Source organism: Anomaloglossus baeobatrachus, chromosome 3, assembly GCF_048569485.1.
Source record: "Anomaloglossus baeobatrachus isolate aAnoBae1 chromosome 3, aAnoBae1.hap1, whole genome shotgun sequence".
Lineage (NCBI taxonomy): Eukaryota > Metazoa > Chordata > Amphibia > Anura > Aromobatidae > Anomaloglossus > Anomaloglossus baeobatrachus.
This window is the reverse complement of record NC_134355.1, coordinates 342,304,154-342,327,552: the sequence shown is the minus strand read 5'-3', so window position 1 is coordinate 342,327,552 and position 23,399 is coordinate 342,304,154. Positions and strand designations below refer to the sequence as shown.

The following is a 23,399-nucleotide window of genomic DNA, read 5'->3' as shown; positions in this document are numbered from 1 at the left end:
AAAAATGAAAACTATTTTCCAACTGAAAAGGCCAAAATTAAAATATTACTTTTTCTTTAACATGCATGAAATTCACTCACAAAATTATGCATATATTTTCATGTAGTAATCATGTTTTCTTTCTAAGTGAAATCCTACAATTTCTCATGGGAAATAAGCAAATTAAAGACACAGACGCTTAGAAGCATCTCTTACACAGAATACAATTACCTGGTTCAGCAATGCATTCTCAGCCATAACAATCCAAACAATGCGCTGGTGCCCCGGCAAGCCTTACAGAGCAGAGCCGCCTAGGATTTCCTTCCATTAAAGGGGTAGTAAAAACATTGCTGTATCCTACTTACATCAGTGCCACATCAGAGGGTGTGGTTCCGCAGCTACTCATGTCAATGGAGAGGAGTTACTATGCCAGATACAGAACACAGACAGTGGTAATGCTATCATTTCCGCATTCCGCCATGTCAAAACTGAGGGAACAAGGGTAAGCAGGAGGTCTAGGGCGTCATTGAATGTAGATTTAACAGAAATGAAATTTAGAAAAAGCAACTTTTACATCGTATAAAATCCGGTAGAGTTTAAATAAAGACCATCAGATTACATAAAGATCACTAGGGTTTACTGGTTAAGGCCACGTGCACATGTTGAGTATTTGATGAGTTTTTTTTTACAACAATATTTGTAAGCCAAAACCAACAGTAGAACAATTGGAGTACAGCGCCCAGCTTTGGTGAGAAGCCAAAACTTTAATAGAGCTTACCTAGAAAGCACCTACCTACAAAGACCTAATGTGTCAATTAAAGGGGGTGTCCCCTTTCAACACACCCTTGCTCAAAGGCTCACTTATGTGTAAAAACAAACGAACTGAGCCTTACTTATTCTTCCTGAATTCAGTGGTAACTCTGCTCCTGCTGATTGGCTGCAGTGGTGGCATCACATCGGCAGTAAATCAATGAGCTCAGCAGTTATGCAATGTAGAAGCCATTAGCCGCTGTGCTCAATAAGTGGTGGCAGCGCCATTGACATGACTTTACCGCTTTAGTAGGTTAACAGCCACGGATGGTGGCGGACAGGCAGCGCTAGACCCAGGGATAATAACTAAAGTTTAGTTTGTTTTTATAATTGAACCTATGGGCAAACTTTTGAAAGACAATCCCTATAAATGACAACCCGATCCTTTTCACCAGAAATCATATTTAGCAATATAACAGCAACAAGGCTGTGCTGAAAGAGTTAAATTGGATTCTGCTAAATATGTAATTTTACATTAACATGCTTATATGGCTAAACTGGCAGGAGAGATAAGAAAATATACTCAATCTTTAATCAGGCTAGAGATACAAGTGGCACTAAGTAGGGCATGAAGCCCCATGCTAATTGCAACCTCTCAGATGAAAACACATTCAACTCTACAAACCAGCCGCAAAGTAAAAAAGAGTGCTTTATTTGTCCCTCACTTTTCTGGAGTAGCAAAGAGTTAAACTGATCCACAAAAACGTGATTTATCTAGGGAATACAGTTTGCAAGTTTGACAGGTCACGAATAAGGAACAAGGTGGATTATTCGGCTCTTACCTGTTTTTCAGCGTGACCATAATCGGATCCTTGGTTTGGCAAAAAATATAAAATGTGGCCATTGTTTTTTGCTAGCTCCCTCAAGGCCATTGCCGTCCGCACTGTGGAATTTCTGGCATGAACAAAAACCATTACCTTCAGAAAAAGAAAAAAGGGAAATATATTAAGAAAGATAAACACAGCACGTGCGGCTAAGCCATTTACTGAGCACAACGTTGTGTGATCTACAGCTAAAATGAGCTGCAGAAATAATGTCCCTTTTACATTTGGTACAATATAAGTAGATTCAATGCTGAAACATTAATAATATGAGAATACAAGGAATCTGAAGCCTGGCCAAGTGTGACTGCGTTATTTCACCGCACACGGGATGAGAAACACACCGAGAGCTGGATAATAAAACAGTCCTCTGGGGAAATGTACAGATGTGCGCACTTGTCATTTTAGTGTGTTAGCGCTGCATTGTTTTGCAGGTATTTGACCTGAATAATGTGTTCTTCACCATTTCCAGCTCCATGTTTGACAGTGAGGATAGCAAGTGTCGTAAAAGCTTGAGCATGTAAAAATGCATATTCACGCCTTTTCTGGTTGTATTACTACAATGAAAACAATAGAAAAACAGCTTTAATTTGATATATTCTGCATACGCTTGATAGGGCAGCCACTACATCACTTCTGGCCACAGGCGTCAGGTGTGCACTATATGTCGGCAGGCAGGAGGCACTATACTTCTTTATACTCACTGTCATCCCATCACAAAAATCAGCATAAAGTATAAAGACACTTCAGCGCTCTTCTCCACAGGGAAAATGCTTGTTGAATCCTGTCCAGGCCTAATTGTGTATTGGAACCATCTGAGAAGAAGTCTCACTTTCTCACTAGAGATGAGGGAACCCAAACAGTAACGTTCGGTGTTCGTACAGAACACAGATTAAAAAAAATAATCAGTGTTTGAGTTTGGGTGCTTTATGTATGCTAACCACTTGAGCGAGCATCGCTGTGCTCGGGTACACTCAGTGCTTGGCCCAGTGCAAACTGCCTACGGGTTCTGAATGGTTCTCACTGGTGGTAGAATCTGAGTTATCAGATGTAATGTATACAAAAAATAAAAAACCCCACCCTCTCACGTCCGGAAGTGTTCTGTTTATGGTTGGCTGCATGTGGGTGAAGAGCCGAATTGCCCAATTGGTGATTTCCAATGGGGTTCAGGTGAAGTCCGGGTCCCAAACATAACCTTATGAAAACTCCAGCTGAACCCGTCGAACCGAACTTCAACAGGTCAGCTCATCTCTACTCCTCACTGTTACAGCTGCAGCCAAATAGAAGCTGTAGGATAGACCAATGTCTCACTGCTAAGGACAATAATCAGCAGCTGTCGTCTGACCCAGAACAGAAGGCAAGGAGATAGGCAAGGGATGCGGGCAGCGATAAAGGAGAGCAGCAGGAGATTGTTGGAGGAGCATTTTTTTATAACATGGCACTGGGCATATTTTTAGAATAAAAAGATGTGAACATCTCTTTTATACCTGGGACTAGACAGCCATTTGACCATTATAACACCAAGGCTAAAGATCTCAAAAAAGCGATGTTACATTATAACATAAGGTAAGCTAAGGTGTTTGTATGGCAACTCTTATGATACGAAGACCACACAAGAGGCAAGAAGTCTAGCTAGCGTGGATATTCTTGCGATTTATAATGGGTTGACTGACAATTTTTTGGGGGTGGGGGTAAATGATTTTCAAACAATAAAATGAAAGAAACTCACCTTCCAGCACCCTATGCATTCACTGCAGTTGGGAATGGCACTGGAAGGGATGCCTGGTCCTTTCAGAAGGCAACAAAACTGGTGTACCCTGTGATTGGCAGTAGCCATAATGTAACTGAAAGATGGATGTTTCCTAACTTCTACAATTCTATCCATGAACAACATGCCTTAGCTAAAGTAAGAAAAGCCTTGTTGTAAAAGCTGGGGGAGAACTCCCAATCCAACACACACCTCCTGGAGCTGCCTTATTCAGTCAAGCTGTTAAAAACTCAATTGAACCAATCTGTAGTTTAATTTGTTTCTCTCTTCATCTCCCACTAATTACTGGCTTCCATCAATGCTTCTATAGGAGTTGTCACAGCTTTTACAGACAATGGCAAATCAGTCGAGTTAAGCAGTTATAGATCAGAAAAGCCAATATTTGTCATTCATGAGTTTAGAAAAACAAAATGGCAAACAATGGTAAAATATTGTTGTCTATACTTGTCATAACCTATCTTTTCTTTCTCATAGATATAAGAGGTTAGCAGAATATCAAGCAACTTGGACAACACTACAGTTACTTAAACATGATGCTTCATCAAGCCAACCTGATATCTATGCATTATTAGGTATTATGTACATTATGAGAGGGGCAAGCACATGATTACAATTCTGCAATATGATCTACAAATTAAGCATCCAAAAAGGTGTCGCAAACATTTGTTTTATAGAGCGTTTATCAATTGACGACCTCTATACTGTTAAGGGGGCTTTACACGCAACGACATCGATAATGAGATGTCGTTGGGGTCAGAATTCATGACGCACATCCGGCCTCGTTAGCGACGTCGTTGCGTATGAAACGCACGAATGACTGCTAACGATCAAAATTACTCACCATGTTGTTGATCGTTGACACGTCGTTCTAATCTCAAATATCGTTGCTGTTGCAGGACTCAGGTTGTTAGTCGTTCCTGCGGCAGCACACATCGCTATGTGTGACACCGCAGGAACGAGGAACAACATCGTACCTGCGGCCGCCAGCAATGAGGATGGAAGGAGGTGGGCAGGATGTTCCAGTCGCTCATCTCCGCCCCTCCACTTCTATTGGGCGGCCGCTTAGTGCCGCCGCTGTGACGCCGAACAAACCTCCCCCTTAGAAAGGAGGCAGTTCATCGGCCACAGCGACGTCGCTAGGCAAGTAAGTATGTGTGACGGGAACTAACGATGTTGTGCACCACGGGCAGCGATTTGCCCGTGATGCACAAACGACGGGGGCGGGTACACTCGCTAGCGATATCGCTGCGTGTGATGGGGACTTTACTCAGAGGAAGAGATTTTTATTAAGTGACTTAAGCCAGAATGCTGGAAAATATAGGTGCAAACATTTTTGGGGCATCTTAGCACAGTGGGTGTGACCATTCACCGCCAAACAAATTTTATATAGCTAAAGCCATAACCTTCTGTAAATTACACTGCTTTGCTATACCTGCTCAAAGGGGCTAAAATTTGCATTTGTGCAGAAAGATGTAACAAATTTGCGATAATTTAGTTGCATAACTGTCTTTGGACTAAGACCAGTTTTAGTTGATTCCCTCCAAAGTTGATAAGTTTTAGCTAGAAATATGTAAATGGGGCACCCAAATTACAAATCGGGAAGTTTTTGTGTACAGGGAAAATACAGCCATAACAGATTTCAACTATTGTAGGAAACAACAAAACACTTTCAAAGTAAGGTTTAAAGTGAGGTTTGTTTTAATGATGTAAACAATGGTTTAATTTGCACTGCAGTTTGGTTTAATGAGGTATAAAAAAAGAGGTTTAGCTTTGTGCATCAAGTTTTTCGACTGTTTTGGATTCTTGGGCCGTATGCTCAGTGAGTAAAATTATGCATCATTATTCTCTTAGATCTACAGAAAATGTTCTACTCGAAATCCATGGAAATGAAAGGAAAAGAACACATAGGAAGAACGATTATGTACGAGTCATTATATTGCAATAAAATCATTGTTTAGGCGTTAGGGATGTTTAAAACAACACTTTGTGCTCTACTTTTACTCCTCAGTTATATTCTTAATATAGTCTCGGGTTTATACTTGGAATCAAATAAGCTACAAAAATCAAAAGCTTTTCAGTTCATTTTACAGCTGTTTCTTCCACTCTATTACTGCCTATATAAAACTGTATCACATAGAGCCGGGGCAAAGGCTCCAATCAATATCTTTATATGTGTTTGACTGACAAAGCAACACAAAGCTTAAAGGAACCTGTCATATAAAAAAACGCAATTAACCTACAGATATGGGGTGAGTCTACAGATTAATGGCATTCTGATACCGTGCGGCCGCCGTACTGAGGGGAGGAAATTATTGTTATTCTTCCCGCAGCCTCAGGCTTTCAGTCATAGAGGTGTGGCTTCAGTATCTGCTCAGTATATAGTGAGCGGCATCTATAACCACACCCACCGGCACTGACTGACAGCTGGCTCTGCAGTGCGTCATAACAGAGTTGGCTGTCAGTCAGTGCTGGAGAGTGGTCACAGCTGACACTCACTATGTACTGAACATAAACAGAAAAAAAATCAAGTGGCACTCACTATCCTAAAATAAAGCTTCTTTATTCTCGATCTTTAGAGTCCATGCAGGATTGGGGACCTGTTGAAGCACAATGTGAAGCGAAACAGCTGTCAATCTAATGCCTCCTGCACTCTCCTGCATGGATTTTAAAGATTGAGAATAAAGACGTTTTCTTTTATGTTGGGGGGGGGGTGACACTTGATTTTTTTCGATTTATGTGGAAGATTTCTGGGCGGCTTTTTCAGTCCACCTATACCTGATTTAGGCTACTTTCACACATCCGGTTTGAGCACTGCGGCTCAATCCGGCTGTGAAACCTATGCAACGGATGCGGCGAAAACACCGCATCCTTTGCATAAGTTTTTACATGCGGCCGGTCCGTTTTTTTCCGGTTGCGGCACGCTACTGAGCATGCGCAGTGGAAGAAACCGCATTCGGCGGCCGGATGCGGTTTTATCCGCATCGCGCCGCATCCGGCGTCCTTAGGCATGCATTGAAAATGCGCCGCAGCGGCCGGATGCGTCGCGATGCGTTTTTTTTTGCCAGAGCAAAAAACGTTGCAGGCAACGTTCCATCCGGCCGCGGCATCGGCTAAATCTGCCGCATGCGGCAAAAACCGGACCGAACGCAAGCCCCTGCGGCACAATACGGCACTAATGTAAGTCTATGCAAAAAAAAAACGTAACCGGCGGCAAAAAAAAACGGTTGCGGTTTTTCTGCAGAGTGCCGTATTGTGCCGCAGAGCAAAAACCGGATGTGTGAAAGTAGCCTTAGGCTACTTTTTCTGCATGATGCGGAAAAAAACACATCCGGCCGCCGCATGCGGTTTTTTCCACTGAGCATGCTCAGTAACGTGCCGCAACCGGAAAAAAACGGACCGGCCGCATGTAAAAACTTATGCAAAGGATGCGGTGTTTTCGCCGCATCCGTTGCATAGGTTTCACAGCCGGATTGAGCCGCACGGCTCAAACCGGATGTGTGAAAGTAGCATTAGCCAAGGAAGTGGGAAGTTTGATTCACAACTGAATTCACACACATATTAGTGCAAGGATAGTGCCGAATATTTGCTGCTGATTTAGAAACTATGTACTGAATGGTGATTTAAGCTGCACATTTTTAACTGGAAGGTTGAAGCTGGCAGGAGGTATAAAGATTCTTTACTCCCGGTAGCAGCCAGGCAGTTTTTCTGACAGGACAGGTTCCCTATAAATTTGTTGGTAGTGAGATAGCGGAGCTTAATATTTAGACCCATACATTTTTATAGACTGTATGCATCTCTAATGTTATTGTCTGGCATATGGGGAGGAAAACTATACCCAATTACTCACTGGCAACTGTAGTCTATGACCTTTATCACTGAATTCATATTCATTGCAGCCAACCTAAAGCCCACACACCCTGCTCCATAGCTCCCATATGGTCAAACCAGGAAAGTATTTAAAATTTTAGAAAAAAAAAAAAATAACTGCAAAGTTAAGAATATAAAGACAATATTTCTCTTTCACATAAATACATTGAATTAATAAAACAAAACTTAATAATTTCCCTACAGCTTTCTGTTTCCAGTCTTGTTCCAGAATAAATCACATTATTTTGCAATATGTAAGTCTGTACTCCTTAGCTACCACCATATGAGAATATTTAAGGACATTTAACGACATTATCTTTACAGAATTGTAATCCATGGTTCTTACACTATGAGAGCAAGTCTCCCCATTACTTTGTCTGGAAATCACAAAGTATGCTACGGTTTGACAAGCTCTCACTCGTAAGAAATAGAATTACTTGCAGCAATCACCATTTTGATCTGCTGTAAGGGCTAAATCCATCTTGCTGGTGCTCAACTTAGAGGTTAGGATAACCCCAATCCAAATTGTGGGTGCCCCAGAGACAAGATGATCCTGGCTGCCAGCAATCCACCCAAATGAGCCGCTGAAAAGAAAGGAATGAAAATGCTTCCTTTCAGTGCAGAAAAGGCATTAACCAGCACCCACTGAAATATATAGTATTTCAATTCATTGACCTTAGAAGTGTGCTTGAGGCAGGTCTTACCAGAAGATCGCCTAAATATTCATACACTGACAATATTAAAGGGGCCTTGTCTAAAACAAAGAAAATATCTTACCACTCTCATACATAATTGAGCGCTATAAAAAAAACTAACATAAAAAAATGAAGAGGCCTCTAAAATGTAACTTTTATTTGTGCAATTAAAAGCTAAACACAGAAGTCTGACAAAGCACTCATTTATCACTGCTGGCACAGGGCGGTAAGCTCCTTAACAAAAAGGGTCATGATTAATTATACACTTAAGTATAAATAAAAGTACTGTCTTCTAGCCAAGCCCTCAAGTGCAAGGCTGTATTACAGCTCCATACTGCGCTAGTTTTTGTTTCTGGCAGATTCAGGTAAAACAAAACTATGCTTTCTAATATGCCGTAATACAGAGGTATTGTGCATCAAGGGGATAATATCTGTGTAATATGGTACCTTATTGAGGATCCATGCACCAGCACATCAACACCTGTGGTCCTGCAATCGTGATGATGATGGTTCTGTGCACAGACAGCCTGCAACATGATGATGATGATGATGACTCTGTGCACACACAGGCTGCAACATGATGATGATGATGATGATGACTCTGTGCACACACAGGCTGCAACGTGATGATGATGGCTCTGTGCACACACGGCCTGCAACGTGATGATGATGATGATGGCTCTGTGCACACACGGCCTGCAATGTGATAATGGTGGCTCTGTGCACACACAGCCAGAAAGGTGATGATGATGGTTCTGTGCACACACGGCTTGCAACGTGATGATGATGGTTCTGTGCACACACGGCTTGCAACGTGATGATGATGGTTCTGTGCACAGACAGCCTGCAAAGTGATGATCATGACTCAGTGCACACACGGCCTGCAATGTGATGATGATGGCTCTGTGCACACACGGCCTGCAATGTGATGATGGCTCTGTGCACACACGGCCTGCAATGTGATGATGATGGCTCTGTGCACACACGGCCTGCAATGTGATGATGATGGCTCTGTGCACACACTGCCTGAAATGTGATGATGATGGCTCTGTGCACACACGGACTGAAATGTGATGATGGTTCCGTGCACATACGGCCTGCAATATGATGATGATGATGGCTCTGTTCACACGGCCTGCAATGTGATGACGGCTCTGTTCACACAAGGCCTGCAATGTGATGATGATGGCTCAGTGCACACATGGCGTAAAACGTGTTGATGGCTCTGTGCACACACAGCCTGCAAAGTGATGATGACAGTTCTGTGCACACACGGACTGCAACATAATGGTGATGGCTTTGTGCACACATGGCCTACAACGTGATGATGATGGCTCTGTGCACACACTGCCTGAAATGGGATGATGATCACGACATGGCCTGCAATGTGATGATTTCTCTGTGCACACACGGCCTGCAACATGATGATGATGGCTCTGCGCACACACGTCTGACAATGTCTATGTGTACACACGGCCATGTGGCGGTGGACGTGGAGTCATCGCCATGAGAAAGGCATGTTTTGGCAATGAGATACTGCTTCCATATGTTGCGAGTGAGTCACTTTCTTTTGTAGATCTGTCAAAGGTCTCTAAGCATCACTATGATGACTGAGGAGGCATAAGATGTCGCCAAATAACTTTAATAAAATCCAACATTTTCATGATAACTAGAAACAGCATAAGGCCACATGCACGTGATGAGTGTTTGGAGAGTTTTTTACCTCAGTATTTGTAATGCAAAACCAGGATTTTTGTAAGAATATTTGTAAGGTAAAACATTAGATTGTGAGCCCCAACAGGGAACAGTGATGCTGTTGTATGTAAAGCACTATGGAATTAATAGCGCTATATGAATGAATAAATATTATTATTATTATATGTTTGTTGACAGGCCACAGAGGTGACATCACTGATCTCAGATGTGAAACTGATGTAGATAGGATGAGCCACTGATTGGCTACAGTGGTCATATGTGCTGTAGGTGTGACATCACCACTGCATCGCTGGATTTTGGGAGGGCGATTTTACACCTTTTTTATATTTCTGGGAGACTAACAATTTATTCAGAACAACCTCTTTATGTACTGATCTTCAATTGTTTGCAGGGGTTTCATCCAAGCTTTGGCTGATGTGTGGCACGTAGTTGTCTGCCAGCATATATTAGCATTTAGGTCTACCAAACACTATGAAGAACAGGTCTCCAAATTTTGATTTTCCTGAGTAACCCCTGACAGAACAGCAGTTCTGGATGGACATATGGGGCCTTCAGCCCTGAGAGATAAGTACAGTAAACTGGAGATAGGCTAACATCACCATGTCAGAGGAAGTGCACAAAGCCATATATGATAGTGTGGTGGGAGTGCATGATGCAAAAATATGGAATAAAAGTAAGGTGGGAACCCCTAAGTGTATGTATACTTACTTGGTGTGATTTCTGTGGGGACGTTTTGGCTGTCATCACACCGGTAATAGGGGATCAGGGTGTCACTATTGTGTGGAGGTGGATAGGGCTGGAGGACACTAGTCAGGAGTCTCAGGATGTGGCTTGTGACCATCTTTCAGAGCTGGATGTAGCTCACAAGGTAACAAATGTTGAGAACCACTGATAAATACTATACTACACAGTTTAGGAACATGAGCATATACTTCAAAAAGTGTCGCAGATGTAAAATGTAACAGGTAAACTAAAACTGATAAATGATGCAATCAGAGCAAACATTAGCAAAGAGGTTTATTATGGTCCATTACCTTTCATTGCTGGCTTTCTACTATAGTCAAATGTGGACACACTTTATAAAACAAGAAGGGCTACCTTTAATATTGACCCACTGACACAAGAAAAAAGTAATCACTCCTTGTCTTTTACGAAGTGCTTGGAACAGATTTTTCTATAGCTCTGAAGTCAATATGCTCATCACTTAGGTTGTGTCCATTCTCTATGTAAGATTAGCATAATTAAATCCATTTTATGCACCTCATTGAAAAATCCAGAAAAAATAACAAAATATGTTTCATCCACAAAGTCTTAATCCACCTTGTTTCAATCAATTTACCTATTTTTGACCCATAAGGGTGCATTATACGTTCCCATCATTACCTAGAAGGTAAGCCTCTTGCTCTCTAATTCGAGACTGCAGGAATCCAGTTCTAATCTGCCATTATTGTGAAAAGTGTTAGATTAAGTGCTGGGTTTCTATCAAAGGAAATGTACATCATTTCCACATAATAGGCACTTCTTACTATGAAAATGTGACAAAGCAGTATACATTTGCGTGTTCGACCATACAACATTGTAGTATTGTCCCATTCCGCTTAAGAGCATTTTAAGTTTTATTCTTATCCAAACTAGTAATAAGAGAACAAAAATAAATAAGAATTTGGAGGGTTTCTTTATAAATAAAAAAAAAATATATTCTTAGTCTCTTATTTCCAAAAGAAAGAAAGCTGGTAATTAATTGAAAGTAATTAAAAAAAAGAACAACAAAACAAGACAGAATATAATACAAAGCCCCAAATGCTAAAAATCCAGGGGCTTTGAAGGATTGCCAGTATGCCCAGTCTAATCCTAGAAATAAAGGATTATTAGAAGAGAACTTTGTTAACTACTTGTTGTTCATTGTTGATCAGTGATGATTGTAATGGAATAATTTGGGATAACATTGTCTTAAAGGGAACCTGTCACAAACTTTTACCAGCCGTCTTTCCCATCCTTAAAACATTCATATGAATGTGCAGCTCCATACAATATAAGCCAGTTGATTCCTCTATAACCCCAAAACACTGCTCCAGTAGTGAGAAATTGTTTGTTTTGGTACAACGCCACTGATCTGCCAACTACCCAGGGTAAGGGTGCTGCTACTGCTAGGTAGAATCAAATCAAATCAAATAGGCTTTATTGGCAGGAACAAGAAACTATTAGCATTGCCAAGGCAAAAAAAGAAGTGTGACAGTGGAGAGGGTTAGGGTTGTGGGGATGGGGTGTTGGGGCCACAATTTAGGGAGTGATGGTCCATTTGGAGGTCTTTAGTACCTCTCATCTTATGACATGTGGTGACATATTGGGCGGCGATCTCCACCATTGATTCCTCTTCCCCCAGTAGGAAGCGGAGTTTCATCTCCTCGTCCATGGATGGAAAGTCCGGGGTATGAGCGGTAAGTTTCTGGAAGTGGGAGGCCCTCACTGCTCAGTATTTGTCACAGTGCAGTAGAAAATGCGCCTCGTCCTCCAGAGCCCCCTGCTGGCACTCTTCCAATCCTCGATGTATTGCATCTTGCAGCTCTCTGAGATCTCTTTTATTTGGCATTTTGTCAGGGTGTGTTGCTGACTTTGGCTGTACTGGCTGCCGGGGTTCCTGGCTTGCTCTGGACTCTGGCTCAGCAGGGCTTTATGATGATAGGAGCTGGGGTTGCTGTTCTGTATGTGCGCCTGGTGTGATAGCGCCCGCTTGTGTATACTGAGCCATAAGGGGAATCGGCCCAGCTCTGCCCGACAGGCTATGTTTGAGGTGCTGCGATGGACTTGGAGGAGATATTTGCAGAACTCCAGATGGAAGACTTTAGTTGGGCTGGAATCCACTTTGTTTGGTATGGATAGGTCACTGGGCCCCATACCTCGCTGCCATACAGCAGTATAGATGTGATGACGCTGTCGAATATCTTGAGCCAAACACTCACAGGTGGTTTGAGGTGGTACAGTTGTCTTCTGATAGCATAAAAGGCTCTGCATGCTTTCCCTTTCAGGGTCTCTGGTGCTTGCTTAAGGCGGGCTTTGCACACTACGACATCGCAGGTGCGATGTCGGTGGGGTCAAATTGAAAGTGACGCACATCCGGTATCGCATGTGACATCGCAGTGTGTAAAGCCTAGATGATACGATTAACGAGCGCAAAAGCGTCGTAATCGTATCATCGGTGCCGCGTCAGCATAATCCATAATTACGCTGACGCGACAGTCCGATGTTGTTCCTCGCTCCTGCGGCAGCACACATTGCTGTGTGTGAAGTCGCAGGAGTGAGGAACATCTCCTACCGGCGTCACCGCGACTTCCGTAGGTTATGCGGAAGGAAGGAGGTGGGCGGGATGTTTACATCCTGCTCATCTCCGCCCCTATTGGCCGCCTGCCGTGTGACGTTGCAGTGACGCTGCACCACCCGCCCCCTTAATAAGGAGGCAGGTCGCCGGCCAGAGCGACGGTCGCAGGGCAGGTGAGTGCATGTGAAGCCGGCGTAGCGATAATTTTCGCTACGCCAGCTTTCACAAGATATTGTACCTGCGACGGGGGCGGGGACTATCGCGTGTGACATCGCAGCATCGGCTTGCGATGTCGCAACGTGCAAAGCCCACCTTAGGCTCCCAGTTTGGCTTAGCTCCAGACCGAGGTAGGTATAGCTGCTGGTCTTCTCCAGCGTGGTGCCATTTAGTGTGAGGGAGGGAGTAGAGGTTTCGTTATACTTCCTCTTCTGAAACACCATGACTTTGGTCTTCTTTTGGTTGATGGGCAAAGCCCATGTGGTGCTGAATGTTTCTAGCACAGCCAGGCTATCTTTGAGGCCTTTCTCGGATGGGGAAAGCAGCAGGAGGTCATCTGCGTACAGCAGGATCTTCACCTCTTGGTCATGCAAGCTGAGACCTGGGGCGGGGGAGGATTCCAAGGCTGAGGCCAGTCCATTTATGTAGTTATTGAATAGAGTTGGGCTCAGACTGCAGCCCTGTCTTACCCCGCGGCACTGCCGGAAGAAGGCCGTCCTCTTTCCGTTAACCTTCACGCTGCATCGGTTCTCAGAGTATGAGCTCTTGATCATGTCATAGGTTCTGCCACCTATTCCACTCTCCAGGAGTTTAAGGAACAGGCCTGGGTGCCACACTGAGTCAAAGGCCTTCTTGAAGTCCATAAAACATGCAAAAATGTTCCCCTGCTTTTTGTCGTGGACGTGGGTCTTGATGAGGCTTTGCAGGGTGTAAATGTGGTCCGTGGTGAATGGTTTGGCATGAACCCAGCTTGGCTTCTGCTGAGGGTGTCCCGCTGGGTGAGGAAGGTGATGATCCTTTTATTAATAATGCTGTTAAACAGTTTTCCCAGAATACTGTTAACACAGATCCCTCTGTAGTTTGCTGGATCATATCGGTCTCCATTCTTTTAGATGGGCGTTATGAGACCTTGATTCTAGCTCTTTGGGAAGTAGCCGGCACTCAGGACATGGGTGAATAGTTTAGCCAGTGCTGCATGTATATCTGGGGAACTGTATTTGATCATCTCTGGCAGGATGCCATCACTGCCCACGGCCTTCTTGCATTTCATAAATTTGATTCTGTCTTTTATTTCCTGCACACTGATTGGTATGTCCAGAGGATTTTGGAAGTCTTTGATTGTCTCCTCCATGTCCCGTAGTTTATTGGTTAGGTGCTCCTGTTCTGGAGTTAGATCTTCTGCTGGTATATTCTTGTAGAGGCCTTTGAAGTAGCTGTGCCAGATGTTGCCATTTTGGATGTGGAGGGTGCTATGCTTGGACTTTGTGACTCCAGGTTTTCCAGAATCAGTTATCCTGGAGGGAGTCCTCAAGCTTCTGTAGTTCTTGGGAGATGTGCCTTTTTTTTTCTCCTTGAGAATGCGCTTGTATTGCCTCTGTAGGGTGTCATGAGCCGCTCTTAGGTCCCTGTTTTTGGGGTCTCTTTGTTTTTGGTTTGAGACTACCCTTAGGGAGTTGCGTAGTGACTTGCATTCTTTGTCGAACCATTTTTGGCCTTGTTTGTTTGAAGGTTTCATGGGGTTGGTCTTTCTGACGCCTGCTTACTATGCCATGATATATAGGATGTTGTTAAAGTCATTCACTGCCCGGTTGACTCCTTGCTGGTTTGCTATATAGCGTCTTGTAGAATCTACAGTGTGAAGCGGAGAATTTAGAGGTGTATTGTTACGCCCCAATTACCTGATAGACACAACTTCAAAACAGGATTTCTTGCTGCTGAACCAGTGCTAAGGGGGACTCGCTAATCTCTTAAAGGGTTGCATAATAATATTACTGGTTTCAGGAAAAGGAGTGTAATGATTTCACTACTCTCAGTGTCCTAGGGAGTAAGTGACAGATCAGCCCTCCTATTGAATCTGGGACATGCTGGGCTGTATGCTTTGTTAGTGACAGCTCAGCTGACGATTCAGTGGTAGGGGCGTATTCGACTGCCAGTACTTTCAGTGACATCCTAGATGCCCAATCTGGCCAAGTCTGTTGGGTTTCCTCCACGTTTCAGCTGTTTAGGATAATTATCCGGTTATTTAGGTGTCCAACAATGGTCAGACATTTGTCAGCTTTAGCCAACTCTGTCGAGTGTGTACCTCTTGCTTGCTCTTTTGATCCTTTGCTGACCTGACTTAGGAATTACCTTTCGATTACTCTTTTGGATTGCCCCATTTGTCTTTGATGCACCCTGACCTGTTCTGTTCTGATCTGATCCTGGATTCGACCTCTAACAATACATTTTGCCTAATACCTCTGTCTTTTACGTACTCTCCTGGCTTGACCTCAGGCTCCTTGACTTGAATAATTAGAAACTTCTATGCAAGAAAGCATTCTTATTTCTCCTATTTCTCCACAGTACTGTATATAATACACAATAATATATTTTTATATATAGATTATATATATCAGGTGAAATAGGTATTCAAGTATTCAACAAGTCACCAATTTTCTCAGTAAATATATAAATATATTTTCTAAGAGTGCAATTGACAGATTTCTTACCAGATGTCAGTAACAACCCTTCCAATCCACACAGGAAAGAAATTGAAACATGGATGTTTATAAATAAAGGTATATAAAATAATGAGAAATGGCACAAGGAAAAAGTATTGACACATGAAGAAAGAGAGGTGCAAAAAGGCATAGAGAGTTATGATGATACCAGTTGAATTTTATCAGTAATTAGAAAGCAAACCTGCCACTTAGTGAAAAATAATATCAGTGGGTTCAACTGATGACCTATAAAAAGGTGTCTCATTACCAAGGTGCAACACCAAAAACATTTTATGAAGGGTAAAACCAGTGATCTGTCTCAAGACAACCTTACTGTTGCAAAACATACTGATGGCATTGACTACAGAATAATTTTTAAACTACTGAATGTTCCAGTGAGTATCTTTGGGGTCATAATCTGGAAGTGGAAAGAACATTACAATAAAAACAATCATGACCAGGTGCTCCACAAAAGATTTCAGACAGAGGAGTGAAAAGAATTATCAGAAGAGTTGTCCAAGAGCATCACCTGACCTGAAACCAATAGAAATTTTATGGAAGTAACTAAGGCTCAAAGTTCATAGAAGGAGCTCATGGAACCTTCTGGACTTTGAAGAGTGTTTGTGTGGAAGAATGGTCCGAAATCACACCTGAGCAATGCATATGACTAGTTTCTCCACTCAGGAGAATCCGTAATACGTGACCCGTACTCCGTGATTGCATATGGACATATACTCACCTATCCCGTTCCTGCTGTCCACGGTGCTGAAGTCTCCAACTCTGCAGCATCCGGCACCCGCTCTCACCTCTGCGACTACTTCCGGGTCGGCTCTGGCTGCATTCATGAATATGCATGCCATAATGAGCCGGCCAGGAAGAAGCAGAGAGCAGCTGCAGAACACAGCGTCGCAGGAGACAGTTGAGTTGAAAATGTTTTTTAATTTCAATGTACGTTTTTTTCTGGTACATGTTTCACGGATCACACCATAGTGTGGATCGTGGGACATCAGTGATACCAGAAAAAAAAACAGACTTGTCTCCATGCGGAAATCATGGACACGCATGTACGATGCACGGAGAAGCAGTCAGTGAAAAATCATGATTGATTATAATGGGTCTGCGTATGTCCGTAATTCTGGTATGTATAAAAAAAAGCACATTCGTACCAAAATCACTGACATGTGAAAGAGACCTAAAAGGAATTTGTTAGCAGGTTTTTGCTATTTAAGATTTCCTGAAAGTTTACTTATTAAGAATTAGGAAAAAGAGAATCATGGTTTTGGGATCAGAAGGACTTCCTTGACACTTTGCTCTCTTTGCCTTTAGCTCAGTGCCACATAGATATTTATGTTTGTACAATAGAATCTGTCTTGGACTTAAACCATGTCACTTGTACAACTATATGACTTTTAGATAATAGAGATCTGAAACTGGCAAATCTAACAGACCACCCAAAACAGCGTGCAAGGTTGATCCATTGTAAGTGACTAATGCTGCCATATAATAAAGTACATATTAAATAATAAATTGGTGGAAATACACAGAAGCTCTGTGGTCTCTTTTCCAGGCAACATTCAATTTGCTTCACATAGCGATTATACAGCCTGAACAGTTTCAGATATTTCTGAGAACTCACACAGTCTCTATGGACTTTCAATAATACAGTATGCATATTACTGGTTACCAGAAGATAAAACTGGCGTGTTTCTTTAGTCAAGCGTTTAAAGAAGTAAAACTATTTATATAACATGTATTTTTTAGGCACAAGCTGCAGTTTTTATGAGTCTCTGACATTTTTATGAAACATTTAAAGGACAGCCAAAGTCAGAATTTGATTTTTCTTACACATGAAGCATTACTGTAAAATGGTCCGTTCTACCAGGAATGCTCACTTCATCGCTATTCAGTGGGAAATGATTGAAAAATGAATGTAGAAGGCTTAAAGGTACACAAGCCAAGGCAGCACGAAGGCTTCTCGTAATAGGAATCATTACAATGTTTAGCTTTTATTCTAAAAAATAAAAAATACTGAGGCAACAAATTTTAAATGGTACATATCCCAAATAGTTTGTAACCTGGTAAAGAACTCCATGACATGTACGCTAGTCTGGAAGTCATACCTCGGCTGATGTACTTAAAGGGATTGTCAAGTATAAAAAAAAAAATCTGCAGTCACTCTAGGTGTCTGCAGACTTGTGAACCCTCGCATTGCACAAAATGTGCACTGTAAGGATTGGCGATATACTCCCTGCCACATTCCGACTAGAGGGGGGCGGCCTCACTTAATACACTTGCAGTGAGTAAGGCTGCTCCCCTCTAATTGGAATTTGGCTGAGCGTATATCGCCATTCCCGAATAAGAAGTGATACAGAGACTTACCTACATATTCATCCTTTCTGGGGGGCACTCACATAGTGCTGGGCATCCTTCCTGATCTAATACTAGGGCAGCACAGTGTCTCAGTGGTTATCACTGTTTCTTTGCAGCACATCCCACGATGGACAACATCTGCAAGGAGTTTGTATGTTTTCCCCATGTTTTACACTCCATGAACAAACTGATAGGCAATTTAGATTCTGAGCCTTATGGAGACAGTGATGACTATGTTTGTACATCAGTGTGAAATATGTTGGTGCTATATAAGCAAGCACAAAAATTAGTATGCATGTCATTAATAGACCATAATGTGGAATGGTGCACTAGATGCATCTGTGTGACTGGCACCTTATACAAGCCTTATCCCTGTATACCTAAAATACTAAGCAAACACCACCCCTGATGGATGGGTGAGTGGTGCGCATGCTCGCAGGAGGACAGTCAACATGTATTACACAGGTCATTTACAGATATCTTTCTTTAGTATATATCTACACAGCATTGCCTGCTTTCTTTATCTGTATTAGGACGTTTTCAGATGTACGTTGTGACCGGTCCAATAGTGGATCACAATGCACGGACAGGCCACGCATCGCCTGATCCTGAACGTGACTGCCACATAGAAATCATGAAGCGGACGCACTTAAGTCGGATGAGGTTTGGCCAGTCAGTGTATTGTGATCTGAGACTGAACTGATAATCCTAAACGTCTGAAAGACCTCTTAGGCCAGTGCCCACGCTGTGTAGTTTTGACGCGTATTTTCAGAAATCTGCAGCAAAATCTGCATGTCCATTATGAAGCCAGCAAAGTCTTTGAGAATTCAGAAGAGCTGTGCCTACGTTGCTTATTTTTCCCTTGCGTATTTGGTGCAGATTTGGTGCAGAAAAAAAGAAATCTGCACCAAATACGCAAGGGAAAAATACTCAATGTGTGCACAGCACTTCTGAATTCTTAGGCCCAGTGCCCACGCTCTGTAGTTTTGACGTGTATTTTCAGAAATCTGCAGCAAAATCTGCATGTCCATTGTGAAGCCAGCAAAGTCTATGAGAATTCAGAAGTGATATGCCCATGTTGCTTATCTTTCCCTTGCATATATGGTGCAGATTTGGTGGAGAAAAAAAGAAATATGCACCAAACATGCAAGGGAAAAATACTCAACGTGTGCACAGCACTTCTGAATTCTCATAGACTTTGCGATGATTTCGGAAAATCTCCGTCAAAATCCGAGTCAAAATCCGCAACGTGGGCACAGGGCCTTAGACTTTGCTGGCTTCACAATAGACATGCAGATTTTGTTGCAGATTTCTGAAAATCTGCGTCAAAATCTACATCAAAATATGCAGCATGGGCATAGGGCCTTGTAGGTTTCACTCCTGTACCAATTAGCACTATTGGGCTATGTATTATTCCATTTGGACTGTTTATGTTTTTTCTACTCTTAAAACTCCTGTGGTGTATGTCACCATTCCACTCACTTGGTAAATACTGTATATTAATATATACAGTTAGGTCCAGAAATATTTGGACAGTGACACAATTTTCGCGAGTTGGGCTCTGCATGCCACCACATTGGATTTGAAATGAAACCTCTACAACAGAATTCAAGTGCAGATTGTAACGTTTAATTTGAAGGTTTGAACAAAAATATCTGATAGAAATTGTAGGAATTGTACACATTTCTTTACAAACACTCCACATTTTAGGAGGTCAAAAGTAATTGGACAAATAAACCAAACCCAAACAAAATATTTTTATTTTCAATATTTTGTTGCGAATCCTTTGGAGGCAATCACTGCCTTAAGTCTGGAACCCATGGACATCACCAAACGCTGGGTTTCCTCCTTCTTAATGCTTTGCCAGGCCTTTACAGCCGCAGCCTTCAGGTCTTGCTTGTTTGTGGGTCTTTCCGTCTTAAGTCTGGATTTGAGCAAGTGAAATGCATGCTCAATTGGGTTAAGATCTGGTGATTGACTTGGCCATTGCAGAATGTTCCACTTTTTTGCACTCATGAACTCCTGGGTAGCTTTGGCTGTATGCTTGGGGTCATTGTCCATCTGTACTATGAAGCGCCGTCCGATCAACTTTGCGGCATTTGGCTGAATCTGGGCTGAAAGTATATCCCAGTACACTTCAGAATTCATCCGGCTACTCTTGTCTGCTGTTATGTCATCAATAAACACAAGTGACCCAATGCCATTGAAAGCCATGCATGCCCATGCCATCACGTTGCCTCCACCATGTTTTACAGAGGATGTGGTGTGCCTTGGATCATGTGCTGTTCCCTTTCTTCTCCAAACTTTTTCTTCCCATCATTCTGGTACAGGTTAATCTTTGTCTCATCTGTCCATAGAATACTTTTCCAGAACTGAGCTGGCTTCATGAGGTGTTTTTCAGCAAATTTAACTCTGGCCTGTCTATTTTTGGAATTGATGAATGGTTTGCATCTAGATGTGAACCCTTTGTATTTACTTTCATGGAGTCTTCTCTTTACTGTTGACTTAGAGACAGATACACCTACTTCACTGAGAGTGTTCTGGACTTCAGTTGATGTTGTGAACGGGTTTTTCTTCACCAAAGAAAGTATGCGGCGATCATCCACCACCGTTGTCATCCGTGGACGCCCAGGCCTTTTTGAGTTCCCAAGCTCACCAGTCAATTCCTTTTTTCTCAGAATGTACCCGACTGTTGATTTTGCTACTCCAAGCATGTCTGCTATCTCTCTGATGGATTTTTTCTTTTTTTTCAGCCTCAGGATGTTCTGCTTCACCTCAATTGAGAGTTCCTTAGACCGCATGTTGTCTGGTCACAGCAACAGCTTCCAAATGCAAAACCACACACCTGTAATCAACCCCAGACCTTTTAACTACTTCATTGATTACAGGTTAACGAGGGAGACGCCTTCAGAGTTAATTGCAGCCCTTAGAGTCCCTTGTCCAATTACTTTTGGTCCCTTGAAAAAGAGGAGGCTATGCATTACAGAGCTATGATTCCTAAACCCTTTCTCCGATTTGGATGTGAAAACTCTCATAATGCAGCTGGGAGTGTGCACTTTCAGCACATATTATATATATAATTGTATTTCTGAACATGTTTTTGTAAACAGCTAAAATAACAAAACTTGTGTCACTGTCCAAATATTTCTGGCCCTGACTGTATAACTTTTTACACCATAAAGATTATTTTTACTTTTTCTAAATTGGGTGGTAGTGCACTTTTTCTATAAGGGATTCCAGGTATTGATAAGAATGTCCTTTTTATCTCTGATGTTTTTATGAATTTCAAACCAATTTCAGTAAATTGCCCAGTATAAAAACTATACAAGACCGATAAATTATATTTACTTGAAAATGTACAAACTTTATGCTGTTCGCAAAAGAAAACAAACAAAAAAGGCAGAACAAAACAAAACAATAACAATTTAAAAAGCTCAACACAACTAATATAACAAGTGGTTTCCCAAAATTCAGGACAAATGCCATTTTTACTGACTACTGCAGTCTCCGAGTTCTCTCTTTATGACACATTTGAAAATTCGGTTTTGTCACAAGGACATCTGACACATCTAACAAGGGGCTTCATTAGTTGCATCAGGTACGCTTGAGATACACACATCAAATACCTCAACTGGCTAGGGGTTTGTTGGCTTGCTATGTGACTGCATGTGAGAAATATAGCTAAAGACCCCCATACATATTAGACTAAAGTTGGTAAGACAGACTAATATTAGTGGGCTCAGAACACAGTATAATGTATATAGTTAATGCCAGGAAATAAATTCTTTTCTTTTTTACTTTGAGCCAAATTCATGAACAATATGAATGAAGATTTGAACAACATGAAACCAATTTGATGAGATTGGTGCAATAATCATGAGTGAGTACATCAAGACAAAAAAGAAAAGTGACTTAAAAAAAGGCAAATGATAAATCAGGGTCTAGAACTATTTTTATTTTAGAATAAAATGGAAAGTTGAATATGTGTGTACAGTACACTGTAGTCTGCCCTTCACTATTTCACTATTTGTTAACGGCTTGCTTCCTTTTCCTCTCTCTCCTACAAGGCACAGCATTTGATTTAATTTCTTTTTATCTTTATATGTGATACACATTTCCCTTCTGGCCTTATTAAAAAGCCAATTGTCAATCTACCAACTGTATTTATTTATTTCTTACAGACAGACATGTACACAATAAAGACACTTTTTTTTACATCAAGGCTTTGTGGAAATCTTTAGAAACAAGTAATACCATAATTATAGTCTACCAAAACAGTGTAGATACAGTCAGGGCCAGAAATATTTGGACAGTGACACAAGTTTTGTTATTTTAGCTGTTTACAAAAACATGTTCAGAAATACAATTATATATATAATATGGGCTGAAAGTGCACACTCCCAGCTGCAATATGAGAGTTTTCACATCCAAATCTGAGAAAGGGTTTAGGAATCATAGCTCTGTAATGCATAGCCTCCTCTTTTTCAAGGGACCAAAAGTAATTGGACAAGGGACTCTAAGGGCTGCAATTAACTCTGAAGGTGTCTCCCTCGTTAACCTGTAATCAATGAAGTAGTTAAAAGGTCTGGGGTTGATTACAGGTGTGTGGTTTTGCATTTGGAAGCTGTTGCTGTGACCAGACAACATGCGGTCTAAGAAACTCTCAATTGAGGTGAAGCAGAACATCCTGAGGCTGAAAAAAAGAAAAAATCCATCAGAGAGATAGCAGACATGCTTGGAGTAGCAAAATCAACAGTCGGGTACATTCTGAGAAAAAAGGAATTGACTGGTGAGCTTGGGAACTCAAAAAGGCCTGGGTGTCCACGGATAACAACAGTGGTGGATGATCGCCGCATACTTTCTTTGGTGAAGAAGAACCCGTTCACAACATCAACTGAAGTCCAGAACACTCTCAGTGAAGTAGGTGTATCTGTCTCTAAGTCAACAGTAAAGAGAAGACTCCATGAAAGTAAATACAAAGGGTTCACATCTAGATGCAAACCATTCATCAATTCCAAAAATAGACAGGCCAGAGTTAAATTTGCTGAAAAACACCTCATGAAGCCAGCTCAGTTCTGGAAAAGTATTCTATGGACAGATGAGACCAAGATCAACCTGTACCAGAATGATGGGAAGAAAAAAGTTTGGAGAAGAAAGGGAACGGCACATGATCCAAGGCACACCACATCCTCTGTAAAACATGGTGGAGGCAACGTGATGGCATGGGCATGCATGGCTTTCAATAGCACTGGGTCACTTGTGTTTATTGATGACCTAACAGCAGACAAGAGTAGCCGGATGAATTCTGAAGTGTACCGGGATATACTTTCAGCCCAGATTCAGCCAAATGCAACAAAGTTG

The 23,399-nt window shown here is 41.9% G+C and overlaps 1 protein-coding gene across 2 annotated transcripts in view; it reads right to left on the bottom strand.

Moving 5' to 3' along the window:
* The window catches only part of ASCC3 (activating signal cointegrator 1 complex subunit 3), an 812,216-nt gene that overhangs the window by 377,740 nt on the left and 411,077 nt on the right, over positions 1-23,399 (bottom strand). For both annotated transcript variants that reach the window (XM_075340095.1, XM_075340096.1), the window contains exon 14: positions 1,572-1,706. In XM_075340095.1, the coding sequence (XP_075196210.1) occupies positions 1,572-1,706 (135 nt within the window). The remainder of the gene's footprint in view (positions 1-1,571; positions 1,707-23,399) is intronic.